We start from the raw sequence: 11,109 nt of genomic DNA, 5'->3' as shown, positions 1-11,109 counted from the left end.
AATCTGATGCCCGGAGCGACCACAAGGAGCTGAACAGCAGCCAGGGCCGCCAAAAAGAAGTGTCTCATGTTTGTCCAAGCATTCGTCCGAGATCAAGAGGAATTCGAGCATGGAGCCATTCAAGCCGCCGGACGGCCGACCGAGGTTCCTTTCTTGGTCTTCACCATTACACAAGGGTGAAGACCTCCAAGTCATTAAGGGGAATAGTAATCTTTTTCCTACCTTGGGTTTGTCTCAATGGGTTTACCAAGAAGGTTTTAACGAGGCTACGAACCTTAGTACATGGTCACGACCGTGGACCACTCCCGGCCACGTGGCCATCCTATCTTTGTTTTTCTTTCTTTGTGACCATTGTTTTTAAAACTTGTTCCAGACGCTGCGTTTTATTTTAGCCCACATGTTTAGGGTTTGGGAGTTCCCTTGTAATGGCTAGCCTATTTAAAGGACCTAGACCCCATAATGTAAAGGGCAGACTAGTAATAAAAATCAAGGTTGTTCCTTTATCTCTCTCATTTTCAGCGATTGAAACGAAACCCTAGAAGCTTCTCGAACCAGTTTTGGAGTTTACGGGAACCATGGTATTCAAGAAACAGAACAAATCCATAGAGAAGCAGAACTTGACGAAGCTGGTAGAACCACAAATAACAATGATCAATCATAGACTATGGCTACAAGAGATATTGGAAGTATTGAAACATATGCTACTGAGAGTAGAGACGATGATAGTGAGGATGAGGATCAAGGAGTAATTGAGCTGAGACGGTCACAAAGAGAGACACATAGACCCAAGTATCTCAATGACTATGTGTTACTATCCGAGGAAGAAGGAGAACATCTGTTAATGTGTCTCAACAATGAACCGTATAACTTCGATGAAGCAAGATAATCAGAAAACTAGATGCGTGCGTGTGAATATGAGATTCATTCGATCACAAAAAATTATACATGGGATCTTGTTGAACTTCCACAAGGAGCAAAACCAATAGGTTTAAAGTGGGTCTTTAAGCTTAAAAAGAATTATGACGGAAGCATTAATAAATACAAAGCTAGACTTGCTGCCAAGGGATACGTACAAAGATATGGGATAGACTATGAAGATGTTTTTGCTCCGGTGGTGAGAACTGAGACAATACGGCTCCTCATCAGTCTTTCAGCGGCTAATGGATGGGAAATCCATCACTTAAGGCGTTAAGACGGCGTTTCTTCATGGGGATATAAAGGAGACTATTTATGTAATGCAACTGGAGGGTTTTGTTGTAAAAGGGAGTGAAGACAAAGTCTATAGACTCAACAAAGCATTGTATGGACTAAAGCAGGCCCCAAAGCGTGGAACGATAAGTTGAATCGAGTTCTCAATGAGCTTCAGTTCAAACGGTGTTCAAAGGAACCTTCGGTTTATCGGAGAAAGGTGAATCGAGATACTCTTCTTGTTGCAGTTTATGTTGACGAGCTCTTTGTGTCGGGAACCAATGTTGAGGCTATAGAAGGATTCAAGAAAGAGATGTCGTCTAAATTTGAAATAAGTGACCTTGGTAAGTTGACTTATTATCTAGGGATTGAAGTATGCCAAAACAGAAATGGAATAACATTGAGTCAAAAACGATATGCATCTAAAATTTTGGAGGAAGCTAGAATGTCGAAGTTTAACCTGACGCATACACCTATGGAGGCTGGTATAAAATTGTCAAAAGCTTTGGAGGAAAAGACATTGATGCCACGAGATATAGAAAAATTGTGGGATGTCTCTGCTATCTGATTCATACTCGACCATATTTGTCTTTCTGTGTAGGAGTACTAAGTCGATATATGCATAATCCTAAGGAATCCCATGGGGCGGCGATGAAGCAGTGTTTAAGGTATTTGCAGCGAACGATGACGTTAGGACACAAGTTCACAAGATCCACTTCCACGGTTCCAAAACTGATTGGTTTTAGTGATAGCAGTCATAATGTGGATCCAGATGATGGTAAGAGCACAACCAGCCATGTATTCTACCTTGGAGGGAGCTTGATTTCTTGGTGCTCTCAGAAACAAGAGACGGTTGCGTTCTCATCATGTGAAGCTGAGTTTATGGCAGCTACAGAGCCGGCAAGACAAGCAATATGGCTACAAGACTTACTCAGCGAGATCACCGAATTACCGCGTGAAAAGGTTGTTATTCGTATAGATAATGAGTCAGCGATTGCCCTCACTAAGAACCCAATATTTCATGGTCGAAGCAAACACATACACACAAGGTACCATTTCATAAGAGAATGTGTTGAGAATGGACAGATTGAAGTTGAGCATGTTCCTGGAGATGAGCAAAGGTTAACAAAGACACTTGGAAGGACTAAGCACAAAGAGATGAGGGACCTCATTGGCTTGAAGGATATGAGTGAAGAAGAATTCAAGCTTAAGAGGGAGAATGTTGGATTAAACTTGAAATAGCTTAAGGCCCAAGAAAAGTATATTTAGGAGAAAAGCTGAATATACATAATTGAGTTTTATGAATTATCTAAAATAAGTTAGTTTTCCTATTTGGATTAGGAAAATATTGTCTAAACTTTTCATGTAAAAAGAGATACAGAGATATTGTATAATGTATGAGTTTGAGAGAGAACAAGAGAGCTTTAAGTTTTGAGTGATTTTTCTAAAAATTAATAAAAGAGAGTATTTTTTTCTATTTTTGTGTTTTTAACTCTTTGAAATTCTTTTGTTCTAGTTCTATACTTTCAAGGGGGTTGAGCTTTTCTTAAGAATCCACACTTAGGTTTCTTTCTCGTATAATATTCTTCTCGTCCGATCCCTATGGTTTTATTTATTTTCTCTTTTGAGTCCAAATTATATATATTTAATCGGTTTCCTTATAATATCTTTTATATTCTAAAAAAATTTGGTAATCATTGTCATTGTAAAAAAATTTTCTCTTAACTTGAAACTCAATCTTCTAGTTCAAAATCCAAGATAGGTTATTAGTTTAAGTTTGAATAATATTAATATTTAGATTTTAATCAAATTATTTATATTATTTTAGTTCTATCTATGAAAATTTACGTATATAAGTGATGAAGATATAGAATAAAATACATACATACATATAATATATCTGGCGCTCGATAAATTTGCTTTAAACCTTTAAGACAGGTCAACTGTCTATAGCTATGAATTCTAGGAGGAAGAAAAGACTAATAAATATAATAACTTGCTCTGATCTCTAAGTTGAGATCAGACATTAAGAAAAGAAAATAGAGTCTGCCTCTCTAAACCACTTAAAATATATATAGCTCTGGAGAACAAATCATTGAGTTTTTAATTCGATAGATACTAATCATATGATTTTACATGTTATAAGAGTTTTACATCTGATTATCACTAGCTCTGTTGACCGATCCATATGCTTCTGACTCGCGGGGTGGCATCAACCATATCACTTGAACATGATTGTCTAGTTATCAAGTCAAACTTTTAGTATATGAAAGTGCGTATATATATGATTATCTTTGATTTGACCATTTGTTTTTTTCTTTAGTTTTATTTGAGCAAAAATCAGAATGAGAAGTCCTTTAAACGCCATTTATCTTATGTGAAACACTTAAAACATTTGTCCTTGATCTCGATACAGTTAGAATGAATTTTAAGTTTGCTTTGATTATATATAGTTTCTATGTATACTTAATTATATATAGTTTCTATGTATACTTAATTATTTTGGTTCTGAGTGTATTATTTTATCCGAAAACTATGAGATTTTTTTCAAGCTATTTTATTATGCATATATAGGATTGGGGTGGTGGTGGACCTGGTGGTGGGGAGAAAGCGAAGAAACGACGTGGTTCTCCTCCTTCGTTGACTTGTCTTCATCACACTGACTCAGCAGCATACCACATGATGTGACCAATATGCAATATCTTCTCCAAGTTATCCGTTGATGTTTCAAATCTTTAGTCAACAAACCAATCAGCACCTCATAATTTATAGTATAAATTGTTTTGATCCAATAGTTGATATTTTTACTTTTTTTTTTTATCAAAGAACATATATACATCTAGGATATATATGTCACCTGCATCTTGAGATATATATGTAATATAGTTCTTAAAATTTCCATTTGAAAACGCTTAAATCTTTCAACTCATGTGCACAAGTTGGTTTCGACTTTATAATAGTGCTTGCAATCAAATTCTAAGAGAAATCGGCTTCTGTAGGTTGAAACCATTACATAAAGTGGCAATAATATGCAAAGCTACATGTGATATATATATCCTCAAGTCTAGAACCGTTAGAAGAAGCTTTAAATACATTGGCAAACCGAATGATTCAATGATTTATTATAGTAGTCGAACAAGCCTCTATATATGCCCATTGTACAAAACAACCAGCAAAGAGAAGATTACAATTTATTGGCTCAACACATTATAGAAACAACAACATACAATACATTTTCATACATATCATATAGACTCTAATAACAAACTAATTAAGACCGTGTTTGGCCCTGGACCCGTTTCAACTTGGAACTCTAATCAAGCAGTGTTAACAAAAGGGTATATCTCATACCTAAAGTTGCAGCTCCCACCCACAACTCTCCCTCCTTCTTTACCGTCACAACAGTTAGGAAGCTCTCCAATAATCCCATTTAAACATGCCTTACAACTCTCACTCCTCAAGTCTCTCGTACACTGCACTAGTCCGTACAACTTCTTCTTCCCGATATTTTTCTCTCCTGTCGCAAACAGCTTCTGGTTGCCTCCAGTAGTCGCTTTCTTCGTCAGCTCGGTTAAAAGAGCTCTCGTCTGCGTGTTGAAGGATGTTGGATCGCTCACATTGTTGACGTTGTACAAGTAAAACCTGTTCTCGTAATCGATTTTCCCAAAGAATTTGGTCGAGGAATACTTGAGAAGACAGTTGTCGTACCATATTATTCCCGCCTTGTTGTTCGGACATCTTTGACGTATCTGTCACATAACACCGACGTTAAGAACAATCCTCGAGCTTGATACTATTTATAATATACTCTTTCCATTTCAAACTTAAATTGTTTTTTTCTATCAATAGAATAGTGTTTTTTCCAAGTGAAATTTAGCCAATCTCTAATCAATCACATTGTCTTTTCAAAAAAAAAAAAAATAGTTTAGTATTAAAAGTAAATTTCTGCATTGGAAATGTAGAGTAAACTAACCACTAACCTAGCTGATAAGTAGTATATCTTATGCCGTTCTATATACATCTCTAAGATGTGGAAATATTTTGTATATTATATATGTAAATATTGTGTGGTTACCTCGGGGATGGCGGTTGCAAGACAAGAGCTACAGTCAGAGGAGGAGGCATCGCCGCGGCAAAGGGCCAAACCGTTGACGTTCTCTTGAGTGTTACCAGAGGAGGAGGCGGCGAAACCGGTGGATGGAACTATGTAAGAGAGCTGAGGAAAGAGATTGTTGAGATTTGACTCGTAGAGACTTTTCGAGGTGAAGCTTCCTTCAATGTCCGAGCACTTGTGGTAGAGAAACGCATTGGTCTGGCTTTGTGACAAAACGCTATGTATAGATAGAATTTGTATGGCTAATGCCAAGATGGGGAACCAAACCGTGCGTTTTGATGAAAAGAGCGAAGACATTGTTAATTTGATATTTTTTTGGAGGGTGTCTTTCTTTGGTAGAAGAAGTGTTGAGGTAGGGATGTTTTTATAGTGGCTAGATGATATTGGTCTTCGGGTGGTTTATTTATTTAATGTTTATTACAAGAGTTGAAATTTTCATTTTTGTACGGTCCAGATTTGGGTATTTTCAAATGTTGAATGTTTCATTTCATTACAAAAAGAAGTCAATTTAGCTGATTGGCTAAGATTAAGTCAATTATATCAAAACAACATTTCTTTTGTCCCTTTCGTTTATTGGTCATTTTCGTTTAAAGGCTTCTAGATGAAATTAGAAAATGTAACGGTGAAGGGAGAGGAGTTGAGAGACTTGGTATTGCGGCGAGAGGTAAGCCAATTAAAAAGTCAACATTCAAAGGTTTGACTGAGTGAACTTTCAAAGATCCAATGAAAAAGTTAACATGAAAATGATTGCATTTAATATAAGACTAGGATTACAATTGATTTTTTTTTTCCTTATTCTAAATTGCTCTTCCACTATTTGTTTTCATACAATTGGCAAAGTTATGTTGTCGTTTCAAAATAATTACATATGTAACTTGGATATATATACATTATATGTTTTTAGTATTTTTAATCAAACTAACAATATATATATATATATATATATATATATTTATGCATTTGCTGAACTATATATGTGGAGGTTTCCAAATACTTTAATTTATTTTATGTAAATTTGCTTCATATAATTTTTGGATTGCAGAAAGTAATTTAAAGCAAATATGTTTTTTTTTTTTTTTTTTTTTTAAAGAGATACCGGTTTGTACCGGTTTATATTAACCGAATGAGCCAAATTACACAGAGCATCGCTCCAGAGTTTGTATGACCAAGAGAGTACGAGTTACATAGAGAATTATATGAGTTACAAACTGTGAAAATTGGTGAACCATAACGTGAGGTAGGTTGGCGTATCCAGGTTTGAGGTTGAGTTCCTTCCATCGAGTGCTGTGATCTTTCTTCTGAGCTGCAAGTGAATCTCCCTTTTGAGTTGGGTCTCTGATCGTAAAGGTGAGCCATGAAGGCGGGATTGCGTTCTCGCCATATGTTGTATATGAGCGCTTGAAAGAGCAGTTTGGCTACTACATTTAGCCGCCTGTTTGTGGTCGGGGTTTTTATCCAAAGTAGAGTGGCGTTGAAGTTTGACAGTGCGGGGGGACTTATTTGTCCAAAGGAGTCAGTCCATAAGATGTTGGAGTAAGGGCACTGAAAGAATAAGTGATCTCTCGACTCATTTCCGGTTGAGCACAGGAGGCAAGAAGGGGGGACAAGTAGATTCCATCTAAGTAGTCTGTCCCTTGTTGTTAGCCTGTCTTGGACCACTAGCCAAGTCATGAAGGCCATCTTTGGGATGCATTCTTTGAACCAAACCTGTTTATGCCAAGGAACAGGAGGTTCCGCTGGGTGAAGATGTTTCCAGAGCCTAGTGGATGAGAAGTTCCCCTGATTGTGTTGTGGTGTGAGTTGCCAAGTAAAGATATCCTGACCAGTGGAAACTGTAGGTAGTGGCTGGTCTCGAAGGAAGGTTGTGAGAAGCTGAACTAACCGATTTCTCCCCCTTGGTAGAACCCAGTTACCACCATTGACCGCTTGTGCAACAGAGGAAAGCAGACCAATCCCCGATACTCTGGGTCCTCCTTCACCTATAACATCAATCAATGGACTTAAGCTTGTCCAGTTATCATGCCAGAAAAGAGTGTTATTTCCTGACACAATAGTGGAGTGAACAAAAGGTCTAGCTAGATTCCTCAATTTTGTCAACCGCCTCCATATCCAGCTCCCAGTTGTTCTGAAGTCTGTTTCCCAAAAGTTTCTGCCCTTTATCAAGTGAGATTTAGTCCAGGAGACCTACAGTGAGCCCGATTGTGAGAAGAGCAACCAAATGAGTTTCAAACCAAAAATCTGATTCCAGTCTGATAGTCTACGGAGACCCAAGCCTCCGGCTGATTTAGGTGAGAAAACAACCTCCCAGGAAACCTTTGCCCCTCGAGCTGTTGAGACGACCCCCTTCCATAAGAAAGCATTGCAGAGCTGCTCCAGCGTTTCCAGACATCTGTTTGGGAGCATGAAGATCGATGCCCAAAAGTTGATGGTGCTATTGATCACTGAGTGGAGGAGTTGGAGCCTTCCCGCGAAGGATAAGAACCGATTTTTCCACGAAGATATTCTTCCTTTCACCTTATCAATAAGGGGTTGGTAGTCAGTTGCGGTGATTTTATTTGGGATTAAGGGAACTCCTAGATAACGAACTGGCAGGGATCCATGAATTAGGCTGTGTCGAGCTGCTAGTTGGGCTATGTTGTCCGAGTTGTTCCCGTCTAAGAAGAGACAAGTTTTTGAAAGATTAATCCCCAATCCTGAAGCAAACTTGAATTGAGATAGGACATCTAGAATAGCCTCAAGAGATCTTTCTTCACCGTTGAAGAAGACTAGAAGATCATCTGCGAAACTGAGATGGGTAATGAGTGGTTCAACGCACTTGGGATGGGGTTGGATCCTGTTCAGGTGGACTGCTTCATCTAGTTGTTTGGATAAAATATCCATTACCAAGGTGAAGAGCGGAGCTGAGATAGAATCTCCTTGTCTCAATCCTTTTTGACCCGGAAAATAACCATTTAGCTCGCCATTGAATGAGATTGAGTAGGAGGGGGTGGTAAAGCATGCTGACAACCAGTTTATAAACACTGAAGGTAGATCAAATGCTTTCAGAATGTTACACAGAAACTCCCAGTTGACATCGTCGAAGGCTTTGGAGATATCTATCTGTAAACATCCTCTACCGATTGGGCCATCTTTGTTGAAATCCGCAACAAGTTCTGCAGCGAGTAGAACATTCTCACGGAGCAGTCTCCCTGGGACGAATGCTACCTGATTCCTTTGTACAGCATGAGGAGTGATCAGTTTGAGGCGCCTCGCCAGGATTCTGGAAATGACCTTGTAGATCGTGTTGCAACAGGAGATGGGCCTGAACTCAGAAAGTTTCTCAGCTGTGATGGTCTTCGGAATGAGTGCTAGGATTGTTGCATTGACTTGCTTCAGAAGCTTACCGGTTTTGAAGAACTCAGTCACTGCTTCCAGAAAAGTTGGACCAACTATTCCCCAAGAGGTTATGAAAAATTCGACTGTAAAGCCGTCAGGTCATGGTGCTTTGCTTCTTGGAAGTGAAAAAAGAGCATTGGTGATTTCTTATGGGGTAGGTATTGCTACAAGCTGGGTGGACAAATCCGGAGTGCATATGAATGGGTTGAGTCTTTTGATTCTTTCGACTGAGAGCGGCTGAACTGTGTGATCTTCATTGCCTAGTAGATGAGTGTAGTAGTGTATCACCATTTCCTTGAGCATTCCTTTGTCAGTAACCCTCTCTCCATCCAGATTTAGAAGAGAGCAAATCTGATTCCTTACTTGATGCTCCTTTATAGAGTTATGGAAAAACTTTGTGTTGGCATCTCCTTCTTCGCACCATCGAACTCTTGACTTCTCTTGGAGAAAAGATTCTTCTGCAGAGGCTAAAATTGACCATGTCCTTCTAGCGAGTTTCTCTTCTTCAAACAGGTTAGGTGATGGCTGTGTGAGCATTCGATTCTGGAGTAAGATGAGAGAGTCATGAGCCTCCGCCTTTCTTGCCTGAATGTTGCTATAATTATTTCTGTTGAGCGCCTTACAGCCAAGCTTGACCACCTTGAGCTTCTGACAGAGTTTATATATTGTTGTGCCTTGCAGACCCGGTGTATTCCATGCCGCTTCAACCAACCCCGTGTAGTCAGGATGTTTTGTGAAGAAGGAGTAAAATTTGAAAGGCACCTTCCGTCTTTCTGTGGAGTCCATGGTCGAAACTAAAATTGGGGAGTGGTCCGATCCACCCGGAGCATCAAATAGTGCATTGGCATTGGGATAAGCTATTAGGCAAGCCTCATTAATGAGTACTCTATCAAGCTTGCGAGTAATAGGGTTGGAAGGCTGACTGTTATACCAGGTATGCGAGGCTCCTCTACTGGCCATCTCTGTTAGTTCACAATGATCTATGCAGGCCTGAAATTCAGCCATTCCTTGAAGTGGAAGAGGATAAGGGTGTAGCGAGTAATGATCCTCTGCCTGCAGAATCTGATTAAAATCACCCAGCAGCAACCACGGACGACTGTTTAAAAGGGTATTGCTGTGCAAATTTTGTAGAGAAGTCCAAAGCTCCCTCCTTGCAATCATGCAGTTTCGGGCATAGATAAAGGAGACTGTGAAGTATTGGTTAGAAGAAGGATCAAACACTCCGCAGGTAATAAGCTGGTCTGTTTTATGATAGATGAAGACCTTTAAAGCTGGATCCCAGATCACCCATATGCGTCCGTTTTGCGCTTGATCAGAGTAGTTGAAATCATACCTCCATCCCGGAAAGTTGGCAGCTAAGATAGGTAACGCGTTCTCTCGTTGGACATGAGTTTCCAAAATGGCTCCTAAAGATGGTCTGTTTGATCTAACCCATCCTTTAAGCTGAGTTTGTCTTTGAGTTGTATTCAACCCCCGTATATTATAACAAAAAACTTTCATCATCATGGAAAAAGGGCAAAAGGTTTTGAAAGCTTAGCTTTCAAGCTTGATGATGGGAACGTCCCTGCGAGAGGGAACGTCCACTTGCAGGAAGCGAACTACGATGAGTCTTGAGTTGTTTTGTAGCTTTCATCTCCAATTGAGCATTAGAACTCGAGACCACATCCTTCTTATTATTAATAGCTAAAGATGATTTCCTACTCTTTGCTGCTTTTGAAACCACAGGTTTAGAGTTCTTTGCATCCACTGCTTTCGGTGAATCTGGTCGACGCCTAATGATGGCCTGTGCTAACTGTATTGCTTCCTCCTCCTCCGCAAACTGAGATGGGGTGAGGGAGGAATGAGAGGGCTGGTTCGAGTTGCATTGTTCCTTGAGTCGCGCTTTCCTACCGACAATCTGCCAGTCATTAGGTGAGTCATTTGAAGGAGAATCAAAGTACCGATGGGTGGAGACTTGTTTTGCGTTTGGTGGAGTAGCTTGTTCTGTAGGCGGCGTTGACTGCGGTTTCATAGTTTGAGGTGGAGGGGGCGGAGGCAGTAGAGGTGGAGGAGCTTCTTTGGCGGTCTCTGCTTGTCCCTTGGGTTTCCAGATTTGTATTGGAGTTGTACTATGAGTTGTTGTAGTGGGATTGTTGTTGTGTTGAGTGACATCCGATCCGCTTGCACTCTTTGGGTTTGATGTCTTCGTGATAACCGGAGCTGTAGGACATCTATGATAGAGGTGACCAAACTCATTGCAGTAGTCGCATTTTTGGGGAAGTCTAGGATACTCCACCCAAATCCGCACTTCATTTCCTGCATCATCGTCAACCAACACAGATTGAGGTAGAGTTTTTTTGAGGAGGACTTCCACCTTAATCCTTGTATCTGATGCTAGAGGCGGTAGTTGATGCTTCTCCGTGTGTAGTGGCTCCCCTATGGCAGAGGCAATC

General features: G+C 39.8%; 1 protein-coding gene across 1 annotated transcript; it reads right to left on the bottom strand.

Annotated features, from left to right (window-relative positions):
* Positions 1–4,278: 4,278 nt before the first annotated feature.
* Positions 4,279–5,643, bottom strand: LOC104773853 (cysteine-rich repeat secretory protein 38). The gene is made up of 2 exons (XM_010498523.2): positions 5,264–5,643; positions 4,279–4,937 (listed from the first exon to the last, which is right to left on the bottom strand). The coding sequence occupies exons 1-2, from the start codon at positions 5,597–5,599 to the stop codon at positions 4,506–4,508; spliced, it is 768 nt and encodes a 255-aa protein (XP_010496825.1). The 5' UTR covers positions 5,600–5,643; the 3' UTR covers positions 4,279–4,505.
* Positions 5,644–11,109: the final 5,466 nt, after the last annotated feature.

Source organism: Camelina sativa, unplaced genomic scaffold, assembly GCF_000633955.1.
Source record: "Camelina sativa cultivar DH55 unplaced genomic scaffold, Cs unpScaffold00670, whole genome shotgun sequence".
Taxonomy (NCBI): Eukaryota; Viridiplantae; Streptophyta; class Magnoliopsida; order Brassicales; family Brassicaceae; genus Camelina; species Camelina sativa.
Note: the sequence above shows the minus strand (reverse complement) of the source record. Positions and strands in the feature narration are given on the sequence as shown.

Excerpts from the sequence above, each read along its gene's own strand:
- LOC104773853 (XM_010498523.2), bottom strand. The coding sequence starts at position 5,599 with ATGTCTTCGCTCTTTTCATCAAAACGCACGGTTTGGTTCCCCATCTTG. Across the intron at positions 4,938-5,263 it reads TTGCAACCGCCATCCCCGAG|ATACGTCAAAGATGTCCGAA; the intron begins GTAACCACACAA and ends GTTATGTGACAG.